The sequence below is a fragment of the Melospiza georgiana genome, chromosome 4, assembly GCF_028018845.1.
Source record: "Melospiza georgiana isolate bMelGeo1 chromosome 4, bMelGeo1.pri, whole genome shotgun sequence".
Taxonomy (NCBI): domain Eukaryota; kingdom Metazoa; phylum Chordata; class Aves; order Passeriformes; family Passerellidae; genus Melospiza; species Melospiza georgiana.
Genome location: NC_080433.1, coordinates 53,349,918 through 53,367,705, shown reverse-complemented (window position 1 = coordinate 53,367,705; position 17,788 = coordinate 53,349,918). Strand labels below are relative to the sequence as shown.

Genomic DNA, 17,788 nt, shown 5'->3' with positions numbered 1-17,788 from the left:
GTTTTACCTTGGATAGAAAGGCTTTGTGTTCTTACTTTACTCCCACTACTGTCACTAGAACTAACTTGGTTTTTAATTCTTCCTCAAATTTTGAAATTTCTGAATGACTGCTTGTAAGTACTTAGCATATTCTTTTAAATTTTGTTTACACAATTAAGCTTTTATCTGCAGTTGTCCAGTTTGCAATAATAAATGGAAAGATGTGTCTGGGTGAGGTGTGCATGTGTGCCAGCACTGCTGGCAGTTCTGTTTGTATTGACAGTACATATGCCAATGTGCTTTACAAGACTGATGGATTAAATGGTAGGAAGGATGCTTCTTGCACACTGCACTTCTCTTTTCTGCTGCAGTTTTTGTATTTCTTGCTATTGTTCAGCTGTTTTGCCTTTGAAGTTTGGAAATGCCCTTGCTGTGAATTCAGCATCTCTGTCTTTGTAGTTATCTTCCCCATGCTTCTCTTCATTGGGGGATCAGAGGGTATAAATGCAGGCAGTCACAGAGAAATATCATTGCAATGATCTGCATACTTTGAATCTGCTCACCAAAACAGCAAATGTATGTTATTGCAGAACTGGTGCTGGAGAGTTTAGAAGAGAATGTGGCAGAGGATTTGCATGACTCAGGAAAATGGTGTTTCTCTGCTGCTAGATGTTAAGTCTGCGTTGAATGCAGGCATCTGGTGATTTGGCAATTGAGATTGTTTCTCTTGATGAAACTTTGTGTCAAGTAGGATGAAACTTTGTGTCAATTAGGCCCAGGTTGCCTTAAGGATGTGAGCTGCCTTTTAAGAAACTGAGACCATCAGTCCACTAATGCTCAGCTCTTGCAGTTGGTGGGCACTGTGAGAGTGGAAGAGGGCTCGGAAGTCATGTTTCTTTTAAAACTTCTGTAACTTCCTGCATGTAGTTTTTTTCTGCACATGCATTGTATTTTTACTCTCTTTTAAAAATTGGCACCTTTTAAAATTAACTTTATTCAAGCCTATGGCATTTATTTCCAGATAGAAATAATTAGGACACATGATTTTTTCAGATTCTTAATTACATGTTCTCACAGTATGGCACAACTAGATTTAAAGTTTTGTGTGTCCCTTTTAATTTAATATATTTGAGGATTGTAATAATGCATTAATTGTATTTTTCCACAGTTCTTTTAAGGGTGTTTAGCAGCAATGCTTTTTAAGTGCTGTTATTTTGTTCTTGCAAGGGTAGGTCATAATTTTTGTTAGGGACACACTAGATGGCAGCATGTATGAAACTAGATTATAAATGGTTGGAACCAAATGTAATCCAAACTACTGGAATCTCCTTTGTTTTTGCAGAATTTTCTCAGAATATTTTTCTGTTGACTTAAGAGTTTGCATGGTAGCAAATAATGCTCCAAATAAATTTTTAGTACCACAGCAAAGATTTCTCTTACTCATTTCTCTTTCCAAGTAAAGTAGTAGATTTCATTAGCTTTCTGCCATATGCTTGTTGTAATCTGTAAAATGAAATAATACAATGTTTTAACTTCTCATATTTCTGTTTTTGAAAATTGACTTTTTCAGTATTGTGTATGTTCTTTTAAAACTTGGTTTGTGATCTCTGAGCAGGAATTTAGTGAAATAAATGTCAGTTGGTCTTGCTGTTTCAAGACAGATATTCTGTTAACCTATGAACTGCATTAACTGGTAATCCATCTTTGTAATCTTTGTCTAGGATACGTTTTTGTAATATTGCAAAATATTTGTTTTTTTCAGGAGCTATATTAGCTTTTATGTTGGGGTTGTTCCATATTCCCCTGGATGATTGTGAAGAGCTGTACCATAAGTTAGGATCAGATGTTTTTAAGCAGAATGTCATTGTTGGAACAGTCAAAATGGGCTGGAACCACGCCTTTTATGACAGTGATATATGGGAAAAAATGCTCAAGTAAGTAAAAGATAATCAGATAAAAAATAATTAGTGCAATGACTGAGTGCATTTGGTTTTGTTATTGCTTCACTGGTGTGCAGATTCTTAGAACAACTAGGAGGGATTAACATATACACTCATTCTTTTGAAATAGCTGTTTTCATATTTACCAAGATGCTGGAAGCTTTTAATGTAATGATTTATGTTTCTGGGGAATAAAGTAAGCTTTACTGCACTGATTTCTGATTATATTCCTGTATGCTTGCCAGCTCTGCTAGATCTGACTCATTACAGATTTACTACAAATTTTACTAACCACCTGCTGTGCCCTTTTTAGTAAAGGAGATTGGTGAGAAATGAAATAATATACTGTAGTAGAGATTTTTAATGTTTGCTGCTATATTGGAGGCCTTTGTCCATTGCCACTTTCTTTGAAAGGGAAATGAGCTGTAAGGGTTGCAATGAAAAATTATCTGCAGTGTCAGAGTTGCCTGTGAAGTGTATTCACTTGCATTGATGGCTATTCAGGAAAAGCCACTAGAAAGAATTATTATATTACAGGTTTTATTTCTTAGTTTTATTAATCTGTGTTTGTATTGGTAGTTCAATTGTTTATCATTTTTAGCAAGCTAATGTCATAGCTTTGCAACCAGCATAAGTTGACTCTGCCACTGAAAGAACTGAACAGTCTTTTCTGAGAGACTGTAAAATGGTAAAAGGTTCCTTCTCATAAGTAATAACAAGTTCCTTTGGGAATGCAATTACTGTGTTTTATGGGATTAAAAGAGTTTTTATGAATTAATAGTGGGACTACCAGTAGTGTCTGAATTTTAAGCTTCTTACTTCTTTGATGAAGTGGAAAAACAAGCTTCTAAGCACTTCTTCTCTTTGCTCTTGCGTATTTTTAGAAATAAATACATTTATCAAACTAATATCATTAGCTTTTCTTCTCTGGTACCTAAAGGTGTTTTTTTTAGAAATTGGATTTTTCTCTGTGTTCTCTCATTTCATTGCCCACCCAATTAAATGAAGTCCTGTGAAAGTCACAATAACCTAATGTGAAATTATTTTACATGGCTTTAATTAAAATACTGTTGTTTTTCTGCAGCTACATGTAGCACATGAGGGAGGTAAAGAACTCTACTCCTGTGCAATGGACAAAAGCAGTCAATTAATATATTATCCATGGAGTAAATTAAAAAATAAATGTGCTGATCAAAAATGACTTCTTGGTTACCTGCAATGTTGAAGGGAGATGCTATGCCTGCACGACATTTTCTTGAAGGGATTCCTAGAGGCTTCCCTGTGGTGTGGGGGCCTGGAGCTGAGAAGGGATTTGTAGGGTTATATAGTATCTCTTTACAGCAATATTGAAGGTCAGGTCTAACATTGTTACAGCACGGGGAAACTGCTGTGTGCTTTATTTTGAATTTGAAAGCTTTACTTGTGCTGTGTGTGTTTTTGTAGTTTAAATGATAACTTGTCAGCCTTGCTTGAAGTAGAGACAATCCATTGACAGTGTACAGACATGTAATATGTGTTTAGTCCTACCACAATATCAGTGGTGGTATTGTCTGTCAGAAGATATTCTTGCTGAAAATAATTAAGTTGATGTTTCATCGGTCTAATGTTCTGCGCATTCATGGGGTATATTATAACTTGCATTTCAGAACATGACAGCTAATTTTGGCTGACATTTCATTCAGAGTACTTTAGGAAATTAGTTTCATATGTTCTATGTATGTATGTTTTAACTCTTATGTATTTCTTGAGTAGCAATTTGAGGACTGGTTTTAATGATTTACATTATGCAGAAGATTTTACTTACAACATATCAGTATATATAATGCTATATTGAATGCATTTGTAAGAACCTGGCTTTTAGTTCCAAATTTTCTCTTTTCTTTTGACTGTTGTTGACATATAAAATTTTCTTCTTGCATGCTGTCTTAAGAAACTACTGGAGAAATTTGGTGAGCAGCTAGGAGTTTTCACAAGCTAGCAAAAATCTCATGTTGGGAATTTATAGTCTTGAGAAGCAGTCACTGTATGAAGTGTAGAATAAAAATTACGTGTTCTCCTTTGGTAGGAAAATGGATAATGCATGTGTTTGGGAGTACAAGTAATAATACTTCAGTATTTGTTTTGCAGAGTGAAATATAAATTGGCACTGCTCTCTAGTCACTAGATGGGTAACACATTCCATACCAGCACATGGTATGAAAGTCTCTTCTGTAGATTTGGTAAAGATGTCATAGTTTTCTGGTACTACTGTTGCTGTTAGAAGAGGGTGAAAGTTACAGTTTTGCCTTTTGCATTGAGTGCTCTTTGTCCAAAATATTTGCATCACTGCTGTAGCCCATTAGAATGTTTCTTCCAGCATATGGTTGACAATATGTTCTTCATAACAATATTGAAATAAGTGTTGCAATATTAGTGACTTGAAGCAATGAAAGAGCAATGTTTATGAAAGAGACTCGTTGTTTTAAGTAGGTCATGTCTAGAGGACATAGGTCACAGACACAAAGTAGATAAATGGAAAAACAGGATGGCATAATAACTGATGAGTGGAAAAATGTAAAATGCTTACAGGACTTAAAACTTTAATATCAAAAGTGATTTGGGTTGTCACGGGCAGTTTAATGAAACATCTGTATGCTTGTGGTCAGAGAAGATGATTCAGTGTGTGACAGTTGAGATTGAAAATACATAAAATACTATAGTGCCATTATATTAATTTACAATACAGTTTCATTTAAAATATTATTTACAGTCCTCCTTTCCCCATTTTAGAGAATATTTCTGTTGCAAGATTGGAGAAAAAGTAACCAGTGTCCTAAAGATAGCACGCATTAAGTGTCTATCCTTAACAAAAGCAAATGAGTTAAAGTGGTAGTTTGAGATAGTAAGGCATCTTGAGAATTACCAGTTTCTTGTTTTCTTTGAATGAAATAGGGGGAGTATTCAGTAGTCCCCCTGAATAACAGGGGACTATTCACTTTATTTTTTAACACAGTATGTGTATAAACTGTGGAATTACTTCTGCTGTGACTTCATAAAAGAATATTAAACAGTGAGACAAATACATTTATTTAATATGCAATTACAGTATTAATGGTAGCAACAGAACTAAACTATATGTGGAGGTGATACTAAACTTTTCTCCTTAGACTGTAATGTCTGAAGTTGCACAGTAGTTGAAAGGATTTCTTGTACCTACTCTGGAGTATCACTTTCTGGCCTTCATAGAAAACAGGATGTGATAGTTACTCAGTTTGATGGTTCCCATAATTAAGCAGAGGATATTGCTTATACATTTTTTTAATCTCTGCATTCAGGGTTTGGGAAAAATACCTAATACAGACATTGCAGAAATAGATGAAAGTGATGCAAATCAGTAGATGGCTTTGATATCTTAGCTCTGTCAGTCCCATTTCTTTTATTCCTACTTCATGGTTCCGTGTGCCTTCATCTCCTTCTGTAATCAGTTAATGAGTGCAGATGTCACTCCTCCCCTTCCGGCTGGTGATTCTGAGACTAGAATCAAAGCAAAAACAAAACTGTGCTACACGTACAAGAATTGTGTCAGCAGGAGTTTTCCATTGTAGGACTGGAACCTGTCCGCCTTCTTTCCTCCCTGTCAAGGACATGTATGCAGCCATCCTTCAAGCACAAATAGCCGCTAGAAGAGCAAATTGTCCTAATTGCACATACAGTCTACTGTCTGCATGGAGGACTGCTGCTGTGGTAGCCTTTAAAGCTTCTTTTGTCTTCTGACCTGAGTAGATAGAGATGTTGTTTTTAACAGTGGAAGTGCTACTCCCTCCTGTCATGGGAGCAAGCTGTAGATGAATGATCTTATAATAACAGCACATGGAATATCTTTACTTTAAAAGTGTGGCAGTATAGAAAACCATAATTGCAAAGTAAGACAGATACACCACCAGTGTTTGGGAGGAAGAAAGCTTGCTGATTTAAAGGAAAGCCTGTTTGGAATAATTACTGGTGACCACCCACTCTCTATTATACCTTTATACCTTTATTGCAAGCAAATCAAACTTGAAGTAGATGGTGAGGTGAGATCACTGACTAGTATGCAAATTTGCTCCAGTCTCCTCTACTGTGCAGAAGGACTATCTTCTAGTTAACAATGGGAATACTGACCCTGATATGATGAGAAATTACAGTGCTGACCATTAGCATGATTTATGGAAATGTATTCATGTGAACAAATATTACCTCAGAAAGGAATGGTAAATGCATATTGGATTACTGTTATGGAAGACTATATGTAGATGTTTTAACTTTCTTCTAAATCTTATGGAATCACATCTTTCTCTCTGTAGCTTTTGTTTCTGTAACTACAGAAGAGTAATTTTTCATTACTGTAGAACCACTTAATAAGGATGTTGACTTTTTGATTCGTAAATGTGGTAAAGTATTTTGTCTAACTATGTAGTTGAGTAATCGTAATGATTTATGGTTAGGTATGTGAACTGAGTAATTTGAATCAAGACCTCTTCAGTCACTCTTCAGACTTACTTCCAGCAGGCTAGAAGGTTTGAAGTGTCAGTCCAGTGAAGTCACTTGTATAAATGGGATTGTTAAATTGAAATACAAACATTGGTTCTTTTAAATGCAAAGGTCTCAGAAATAAGGGTGATAAATTGTTTGTCTTGTTCATGCTAAATTGATGGAGCATTTTCAATTTTTTACACTTTTTTTAGAGAAAAAATGGGCTCAAATCTTATGATTGAAACTGCAAGAAAGTCCAAATGTCCAAAGGTAAGTACAATTTTCTAAGGTAAATACTAATTGTATATTTCACAAGTGCTCTTAAGAGTTCTGAGTAAATTCTATACCTAGAAGAACATTGGATAGACAGCATGAGTGTTGAAGTGCTCTTCAGGCTTCTATATGGGATAACCCATCCTTTTAAAGGATAAAAATTAATTAGGTTCTTAAATTTTGGCAGCAATTTCTGGTATTTTTATTACTTGTAGTTGGAATATATTGCAGAGATTTTAAAAAACTTGTAAGCATAGAAATACTGGGTCAACATTTTGGTGTTGTGCCAAGTTCATTTTTATCATGTAAAAATTCTAGCGTCAGGAGATTCCGTCCTGTCAGCTGTGATCTGTGTTACTGTATTGGAAGAGGGCAGGGTTTCTTCTCACTTTGTTTGGAGTACCTGGTTTTCTCCATTCACATTCTTGGGCCCCAAGATCTCTTCCTGTCTGATGGAAAAGGCACTAAGTCATAGGAGGGATGTTACATACAGCAGCATGAGAGTGAAAGATGAGAAAGCAAGGGTATTTTATTTTTGGTGAAGGATAGGGTGTGAAGAAAGAAGCGAAATATAATAGGATATATTTCAGAACAATCTGTAATTAACAGGTGTTTTGGTGTCATAGCACTATATTCAATGCTTTACTGTTAAATGGAAGATATTCCCATTTTTCTAAACATAGAAACGTGTGCCTTACTGACTGCGTTCCTAGTCCGTGTCTAAAACAAGGACATGAAAAGGCTGGTGTGGTATGTTGCTTTCTGAGAGAGCAGCTATCCTGTGTTGACTTGAAAGTTATCTTTGAACTGGGATCTTTGGCTTCCTTCCATGTTCTTCAGTAATAAAATGTGAATATAAATAGAGCTGAAACTAGCTGTTCCCACTAATCTCTTTAGAGTGCTGTCAGTGGTGGCACTCTTTACAAGGCACAGGAAAATCAAAATAAAACACAAAGTTCTGTGCTCTGCTGCTGCTAAATTCATTACAAGATGGGTTTTTCCAGAAGGTGCTGAGCACTTTGCAACACAGACTGCATCATGGAGTGTATATGGGTATTGTCAAAATTGAAAGCATCCTTTTAATAAGTTTTCTGTTATATTTTCTGAAATTTTTTTCTTACTGCTTCTGATAGTGCTTAGAACTAAACCCTCCTTTTGAGAAAAACAGGAAACTTCCTCCATCAAATGATGGAGGGTGAATCAGGCAGTTTTCTTTTGCATTGTAATATAGAAGTTACACTTTTGTTTTCTATGAGGATGAATTTACAGTGAATAAAATTATTTAAATTAAGTAGATGAAGAGTGAAAATGCATACAGTGATACCACAGCATCAGCTGTGCTGTTGAGTAACGTTTCATGAAAACACCCTACTCTGTAAAACAGTAAACAAGATGGAATTGAGCACCCCCTTGGCTGCCTCAGAGTGCTGTTCTGGCAGTGCCAGCCAGGCTGGCTGCATCACCTCTAAAGGTCTTGCACATTCTAACACTCATCCATCACTACATGTACTTTCTCCTTGTGATTAGATCTGTAGGATACATTCTTTTTGTTGTCATAGTTGGGTTTTTTTCAATGGAAATACCATTTTGGCTTTTCACTTAGATGAACATATGTGATTTTTGTTACTGGCATTTTAGTATCCTTACAAAAAAGCCTTGAAAGACTTTGATTCTTGTGCAGGAGAGATTCTTCCTACAATTTTTTAACTCCGGTTGCAATATAAAGTAATCATTTTCTTGGAGAAAGAAATGGATTGACAGTTCTGACATTCATATTTAATGAGAGTGTTGTATTGCTGGTTACAGACTTCTGAGAATGAAATATTATTTCAAAAGGAAAAGTATTTAAAAATCACACAGTTGACACCTGCATTTTGTTTAAATATTGTAGATATTCGTAGAAACAGACTAACCAGTGAAATCAATTAATTGAAGGTTTAAAATAGCATTTTATTTAGGGATTTGAGTCTCTTGTTTGTGTTTTACTTTCCCTTTTAAAATTTGGCTAGACATTAAAAAATGTAAATAAATAATGAACTGAGTAAGATTCCAAAAGTGCATTAATGTATACATTGAATTTCCTATGGTGGGAAGCTTTCATTCTCATATTATGGTTATTATCATCATATATAACTGATTTTTTTTCCTCCTCATTTGCTAGGTAGCTGCAGTAAGCACCATTGTAAACAGAGGAACACCACTGAAAGCATTTGTGTTTAGAAACTACAACCATTTTCCTGGCATTAAGTCCCATTATATGGGAGGCTGTCAGTATAAGCTGTGGCAAGCAATTAGAGCATCATCTGCTGCACCAGGTTACTTCCAGGAATATGTTTTGGGCAGTGATCTTCATCAGGTAAGTTGAAATCTTCTCCTTGAGTAAATATTTTCCAATTTTACACCTGAAAAGAAACATGGTCTGAATCTCTGAATCAAAACTAAGCATATGAGTTGGTAGCACAAAGGAAATCTACGACAGATGGAGTAAGAAAAGATATTTTTAGCTTCTATAGCTCTTACAGAGCTAGAAAGGCTTAAAAATCTTAGTCTTCTCAATACAAACCTAAGCTGTTCTGCTATTGCTTTCTTCTCTGTCTGGGATGAAACCTTATATGAGTTGTAAATTGCCTCTGACTTCCTGCTTGCAACTGGTATTTTGCTGAGCATTATTTCACTAAATAGGTGGTGTAACTTAAAAATCTAACAGTACTGTAAAATGTGAAAAAAAACTGATTAAACACTTCAGCATTCTTTTTATTAGTGCACAAATTCAGTTTATGGTCTACTTTTTAATTCTTTCCATTGATAGCTTATTCAGCTTTACCCTAGTTCTGAGCTAGTAAGAAGAGTAAGAGATGCCACAGAAGTAAGATTAAACCGAGAGGACAACTGCAAAAGAAATTCCCTTGAGGATAAAGCAGTGTCTCCTATCATCACTGCATGCTGTTTTATTATATTACAGCCTCTCTTGGTGACCCTGATAAGTAAAGAACAAAGCAAATGAATGTCTCTAGTAGTTTTTTAACCATGGGGTTTTAGTCCTTCAGTGCCCCTGTATTATTCTGCTGTTCTTCAGGTTTTCAAATAATACTTCTTGATATGCATACTAATTAAAAACTATTAGTATTTATTTTAATAAATACCTGATTCAGATCTGTGGCAGAAAAGACTACAAAGGGTGCCTGAACCAGAGACCTTCAACAAAGAGAGCATGGGATTGACACTTAAGTTTAATGGAAGCATCTGTTGCATTTCTGTTGTATTAATTCATATGATGGCAGTAGTCTCAAATGCTGGAAAACAAGTAGCATGTTTCGAGTAATAAGATGTACCTGGATCACATACAGAATTTCTGATGGTGTCCATTAGAACACTGTGTAATATCCTTAGCATTGTAATGTTCTTGAGTAGTACTGAAATTTAAAGGCTAACAGATAAATGAGTGTAAGATGAAATAGAGAAAAATTCATTACATTAAGAGGTGGTAAAAAAACACCATGTGTACAAGCAAACAAACAGCTAGAATTTTATCTGAATAAAGACAGCATATTTCCATATTTTGATTCAACATTTATAAGGTGATGAAATAATTCAGCTATCTAAAAGCTGCATAGAAATTAAGGGGTGAAGGGAAAGGGCTCAGGTTCAGGCTCAGGAAGGGAGACTGAAGTTTCTTTCATTTTATTGTTTTCCTTTTTCATTTAGGACACTCTTCCTCCCTCCCTCCCTTGACTGCCCCACCACAACCTTCCTGGTACAGTGCATCTTGTTAGCCTCAAAACATTTTAATCAACTACTCTCTGAAATAAGCAAATAAGTTTTGACAGGTTTTTAGAACTAAAAGTGGAATAACACATCAGATTCCAAGCCAAAGCACTGCTTGAAATCCTGAAGTGTGTTCGTCTTCCATCTGGACAAGCAAAACTGGGAAGGGAGCTGCTTTAGCCTTGGGAGCTGTTCCAAGCTGCTCCATAACTGATTGGATGGGTCAGTGTTAACCTATGTAAAGTTTTCTTTCTCTTTCACCTTTCCCCCCTTTCTTTCCTTGAATTGAAAGTACTTGGAAATTGATCTGTGCTTTTACATGAAGGATAGTTGAATAAACAACATGATTTTGCAACTTCTACACAGTGCTTTACACAGTTCTTCATCTTAACATAGTTTCTGAATTGCCAGACTTGTGTGAAATGCAGTAAGGCTGGTACTTATTTCATCTATTTTACTTTTAAGTCCAGTTTGCTAGACTAGGGAGTGTATAATTGGTGTCAATAGAGATCAGATTCAGTATTTGCAGACACGCAGAACTGGAATAAAGTCTACTTATTTTTTTCCTTACTCAAGAGTCTTTGGACAAAGCCCTTCCATCTGACCTTACAAACCCCATTTCCCAAGTTCACCATTCTTCTCTGTTTTATGTATTGTAATTATTGAAAGCTACTGCTTAGGATGTAATTCACCTTTCTCAGCCATAAAGAACTAAATGTGTTCTCAGTACTGAAACTGTTTATTGTAGTAGAACAAGTTGCTAAATTTTTGGATTCAAACTTTTTCATATAATCTGAAAAATCTCTTCTCCCCAGCCAGGAATGTTTAAATATATTTGAGTTCTTATAGAAACTACGTTTCATGTCTGACATGCTTTTCTTTCCCCAGATTACATTTTTCTTCCCACTTTTCTTGCCACATCTCTTTTTCCATAATTATCTGATTTGTATGGGGGGTACTTGGATGTCCAGGTACCAAGTTACTACATGGCAAATGCTCTATAACTGTCTTCATGCAGCTTTCTAGCAGAGATTATAAATCCACTGCACACTCTGAAACAGCCTTGAATTGCCTTGTTTTAACCCTGGGGTAGGAGCCTCTGTGCATGTAGCAGACTGCTACTTTTATTTTCCTGGGAATTAATGGTAGCTCATAGGAAAAAGCAAGATATTCAAGAGTTTTACCTCTGCTGAAATAGTCAACATGAATTGAAAGAAATACATAAGTAAATATAAATATATTTTAAACAAATATGTTTTAAAATAAATAGAATCCCAAATGCAGTCATATTCCTTCTTAAAATAGCTTTCTTACCAATATGTTAATATTGGTAACTTTGTTCTTATAGTTCATATCATAAATATGGGAACAGTAGATTCTTGTTAAGCTTCTTTATTCTGAAAATGCACTGCAAGTGTAATTTTAAGTTCCTTGACCAGAAGTATATATGTAGTGTATATGGAAATTCTTGCTCTTTTCTGTATGTACACTGCCTAACAGATTGAACTGCTTTTGAACTACATGAATAAATGAAGCATAACATTTAGATGGTTTTGATAGTACTGTGATTTTTGAAAAGGGCATCAGCACAGTGTGCATTAAGTGTAAATAATAATTTATGCCAAAGGCTTCAAAATTGCAGTATAGTGTCAGAAAGATGGTGTTTTAAGAATATTTCATTGACTGGGAACTTCCATTAATCATCATAATCTGTTTTCTGAACATTAACTGTGCTAGTTTCTTACTAGTTTATATATAGCCTCCCTCTGAAGTGTTGATGTTTCTAAACAATTCCAAGAACAGAGTTATCCAAAACGTATGTGAAAATTCAGAATACTAAGTACAATATTTGTTTCCTAGCTTTCAAGTTTGTGATCTTTAAGCATTATATAGAGACCGTGTTCCGTATTAGCTTTCAGTTGTGCATTTAAATGAGAATGAGAAACTCTCTAGCAGTTCATCTGGCTGAAGACTCTTCAAATGTGTGAAAATACTTATTTTGATAATGGAAATTTAGTGGATTTTTTTATAGTCATCCTGCATATTCATGTCTTATGTTATCTAGCTTTTATTAGAATCAGAGTCCTTTCACAAACTGGATGAAGTAGCTGAATGAGAGTTATGTATAGGGTTGAGATGAATTCTTAAAGTTCTTAGATATGACTCCAGATGTCTGTGATGGAGTCATGGCTGAACTGAAGTGTTGGCTTTGACTTGCTTTTCCATAATTGTAGACTTACATGTGAGTGTGTATTTGTGTGCACATACATGCCCTTTCACTGAAACATTTCACTTTGATTTCCTGTACTGGGCACTCTCAGTGTAAAGCATGTTATTTTATTAATAAGGTAATAAATCAGTTTTACAGTTTTTCTGATGTCATTCTTTAGAAAGAGGTTTCTAGGTGCCTGAACACTTATTTGTGCTGCAGGTGAGCTGTTGATTTGGTTTGTTAAATTTCTGCAAAAAGCCATCAGTTATTGCAAACAGCAATATTTACATTTGGGTCAATCATGCCATGCTGTCTGGTTCTGCTCTGTCAAGTAAGAAAAAACATTGCAGCTGTTGGTAGATGAGGGGAGTAGGATTAATATTCTTTGTGGTTCAAAAGAGGAACACATTAACATTCAAAGGGATTTAATCCCTGTAACATCTCCAGGAACCCTGCAAGTTAAGAGAGACCAAATCATGATGTTACATTGTAGAAGCTGTATTGCCACATGTTAATTCCTTTATTTTAAAATGTATTTTTGAAGTACTGAAGGCTCTTAACCTCAGTCCTGCTACATCCAGTGACATTTTTCCCCCTCTGCTTCCCTCAGAGGGGTGTTATTTCTTGTATCTATCTTGTATCTTTTTTGCCTTTTTTTTTTCTTGTACTGTGAAAAATATTTGAGGTACTCAATAATGTCACTTCAGTAGACAATAAAGTATGCTGAGGAAATTATTAATTAAATTCATTAAAAGAGCAATTTAGAATTTAAGAAAATCATTATGCACACTTCATTTAATAGCATTTACAGTACAAACTAAATTCATCCCACAGGATTAATGCAAAGGGCAGCAGGGATTGTGTATGCGATGGTGGTAAATTCAACAAAGCCACAGATTTTTCTCAAATAAAATACACCGAATTTAATGCAAAGGACTTGATCACCTTTTTCTTGATGGCTTCCCATGAATCCATTGTTGTATTACAATTCCATTTATTATAGTGCTGATGTTGATGTATAATATTGCTCCAATAACTGTGTTTTCTTTGAGCAAGATCAGATAGTAAAGCAGTTAAATTGGCACCTGGTCTGTTAGTGGAGTTTTAATAAAGCAGGTGTAACAGGATGTGTGATGAGAATACAACCTAAAAATAAAAAAATATGTGTAGTACAATAATTATAACTAAAATTTGAAGTCACATCTTCATTGGAAAAAGATAATTCATGGTTTCTACATATTTTTCAAACTTTTATTTTTTTAGGTAACAAATCTGTAAAGCCAATTCATCCTTACAGCTTGTTACAGGAGAGGCCTTCAAAAGTGATTCACTTAGTGCACCCTACCCTAATTGGTTTTACATGGTAGCTTTTAAAATTAGATTCAAGGGTGCTTCCCAGGCTCTGAGAAGACATAGAATATAGGTCACATTGAAGTTCTTTTCATTCTTAGGATATGCCACGGTGATCAGTATGCACCAGAGCTTATGCAGGCTGCAGTTTAATAGGTGTATCTTGTTCTCACAATGATAGAATCAGCTCTTTCTTTGTTTCTCTGTCTACTTTTTGCCATGTACGTTTGCCTACAGCAATCAAGGCAGTGTTGCTTACTGTTTAAGGAAGAGGGAATTTACTGGCACATGTAATTTACATGGGTATCTGTGTTTCTTTCTCCCTTATGGATTCCATAGGTTTGGATAACAGCTCTGAAGGTGGACGTGCACTGTGCAGTTTACCAGCCTTTGTGAAATTGCTGTGGTTACTGTACCAGTGGTATTTTGCAGAGCTGACTGCTTGTAAGATTCCCTGCAGGGGCTTGCTAAGTGACATGTTATTGGCAGATTTGTTTAGTATAATGAAATTGAGAGTGTCTGTTGTTTAGGCATTTAACTTGGAAGCATTCTAATTTTTATCTCAGTTGTTTCAGAGTGATCTTTTCCTAATATAGTCTTCAGAGGGCTTATTGAAAAGAAGAAACAAAACCTCGCTCTCAATAAGCTGTATTAATTTAACTATTTTTTTGCTTAGACTTTTGAGTCCATCTTCAGCAACACTGTTGACCAGCTAATATTTGCTGTAAAACAAGTCTTGTAAGGTCAGAGGAGGCTGCATAGAGTGGAGGATTGTGAACAGAGTCCATTCAGTAAGCTCTGTACAGACAATCTAGGTTCTACACTCATGTTCTGATGTTGCAGCCATTATTTCTTAAATCAAAAAGAAAACTTTTTCCATTCTTTATAGTTTTTATTTTCTTAGGTTGTGTATTTGTCAACACTGACTTAAATGGGGCCATGTTTCTAAAGAAAATGGCCTTGTGATGTTCATTGCAAATAAAAGCCCAAGGATGTGGTGTGGTTATTGATAAACTTTTGCCTCTTCCCTCAAGGAAAGCTTGATTTTGATATATATAGTGGTCTGGTGCTTAATATGTCTGATGCTTATATAAAGACACTCATCTTTTTTTAAATTTTCTTAGTCTAAATACGTGAGTCTGTCTCAGTTTTTCAGAACAGACTCTGTTCTCTTGTTTATCCTAATGGTCCTCTGCTGCACCTGCTGCATTTTGAGTAATCTTCCTTGCAACTGGACTATTCAGTGTGTTTTTTGCATGACCCAAGACACATTTCACAACATTGAATGATATATTGGAGTCAAAATTAGCACTTCTAAATCAGAAACAAAATTCAGAGGCATTAACTTGGTCAGGCTGGAACCTGTGTTACAGTATGATGTGTTTCCTTTTTGAGAGGAAGATACAGATTAGAATTACACTTGCCTTTATATGTTGCCTTGCAATATATATGTTGGTGGTTTAAATCATTGTGTGATAGTTCCCTACTCAGAGCTTTTTCATGATGATTCTGATACTAACTGTATTTTGTCATTTAGCCATGCACTTCTTAATTTAGGGGACTTGAGAAAGTGCAGAACTTTTCCTTCAGTCCTTATTCCCCATCCACCTGCCTCCACTGTGGATACAGGAACTAGGTAGTTCATGTCCAAATCCTGAATCCTTCATAGCAATTATCTTCAGTGAATTCACTTTATCTCATACATTTTGTCCTTTTAAGATCAAATCCTTTAGCTGCAAGCATACATTTCAGTTGCAGTGAAATGAAATGTAATGCTTGAGTCAACACGTAAAGAAGAAAATCGTCTTATGAAATTTAGGTAGCTTGCATAATTCTATAAATAAAGGGCTATAATTGGAAATCCAATTTCAATTTGAAATTGCAATGAGAAAGGTAGAAATCAGTGGAGTCTGTAATACATTTAGATTTGACACTTGACTGTAGAGTTAGCTTTCAGCATTGATTGTTATATGGTTTTGAACAGATGAATGACCAACATATTTTAAGTAACATTTTTAATTGATATATCCAATAATGAGCCACCTACATTCCCTATGGATCACTGCTAGTCTTTCTTTATTTTTCTCAATGCATTTTTAAGTTCCTGACATTTTACTGTTGTTTAAAAAGCTAGCAGCTAAAAATGTAGACCAATTAATTGGGAAAACTAATATCAATATGTAATAACAATAACATTGATCAAGTTACTGATGTGTAAAAATATATTGAGTCTAAATATTTCCATTGTTATCTTAGGAAATAAAATTTAAAGAATTTAGAAATTTTGAAAATTTAACATGGTCACATTTCACAAAGATTTGGCTATCTCCATATCTGGGATTCCTTGCTCAGTTGTAGAGGTTTCATGTTAATGTAATTGTTTGGTGCAGCTTTCTCCTTAGTCCAGTATATTCTGCCATAGCATATACAGTATTTACATGCTTCCTAATTTGAATGTTGTCAGCAAGGACAAAACTTCTAGACTTGAGTATCCTGGAGTTATCTGAATATAGCATTTTATTCAGACCCATGGGTTGGGAGATCTAGTTGGTTGTTTTGGTTTTGGGGTTTTTAACTGTACTGTTAACTTACCTGTGCTTCAAAGGTATCATAAGAGACCCTGAGTTTGGGCCTGTGTCTGGGGTCAGTGTAGGTTCAGCCATGGGCCCAGTTTTTATTAGGTTACACACTCTGATCTTTGCTTGTAATATCACAGCCAATTCATCATTTGGAAAGCATGGTTAAAATACATACTATTTTTGTGATTTTTGCTGTTGTGAGCTGCAGAATTAATGTCCTTAGATCTGTCATGCACAACTTTTGCTTTTAATGAAATCTCTGACAATATATTTTATTGCCAAACAATTCTTCCTTTCATGATGTCTGCTAATATTTAGCAAACTTCCTCAGTACCCTGTACGGATACATTTTCTGTATCTGACATAAACCCATAAATTCAGTGATGTCTTCAGAGCAGCAGGTCATTTTCTGTGAATTAATGACTCACTAGGATGAGTTAATAATTCAAGATAATCACCTAGAAGTCAACCTCAGCCAGGCATTCATTCTAGTGTATGTAAAATATATTATCAAATATTTTGCTTTTAAGAGCAATAGTATTGGCAGTTCTCGGAAGCATTGATCATGACATTTGGGTGTATGCCAATTGTATTATGGTGTTGCTAGTTTTTAGGGGGAAAAGTTATAAATACTGTATGGGAAAACAGTTGAACTGAAAAAGAAGCTTTTCAGTAAATTTTCAAATGTTATTGAATTTATTCTTTACATTTTGTCATGTAATCTTAGTATCATGTCTCTCTGTAACTGCTGTGGCAGGAGATACAGCTAATGCACCTTCATATTTTCTTTAAAAAATAAAGAATGTAAAATAATGCAGTAATGGAAATTTAATATTGGTGTCATTCAATAATATAAATGCCACTGCATCTAATTTTCATATTCTGTACAAATGTTTTCTCTAGAATTTTTCCCAATGCCAGTTCAAGGGAAATACCTTTTTCACTGCACTCTTTATGACAAGTAACTGAAGTGTTTATTTTTCTAGTAACTTAAGTGTTTGTTTTTTTTATTTAAACATAAATCATTATTTTGAGACAGCATTTGAAAATAATGAGCACAAGATGCTTATTTCAGGAATCTAAAGGAGCACTCTGGCTCTCCCTAAATAAGGGAATTGGTTCTTTCTGTAATTGTTAGAAATTTGGTGTGTAGGAGGATGGCATTTATAGCTGTCACCAATTAGGGCCTCTGCTGGGAA

At 35.1% G+C, this 17,788-nt stretch overlaps 1 protein-coding gene across 1 annotated transcript in view; it reads left to right on the top strand.

Annotated features, from left to right (window-relative positions):
• Window positions 1–17,788, top strand: part of PNPLA8 (patatin like phospholipase domain containing 8) — a 35,705-nt gene that overhangs the window by 7,327 nt on the left and 10,590 nt on the right. The window contains exons 6-8 of the mRNA XM_058022781.1: window positions 1,742–1,913; window positions 6,623–6,680; window positions 8,845–9,039. Of these exons, the coding sequence (XP_057878764.1) occupies window positions 1,742–1,913; window positions 6,623–6,680; window positions 8,845–9,039 (425 nt within the window). The remainder of the gene's footprint in view (window positions 1–1,741; window positions 1,914–6,622; window positions 6,681–8,844; window positions 9,040–17,788) is intronic.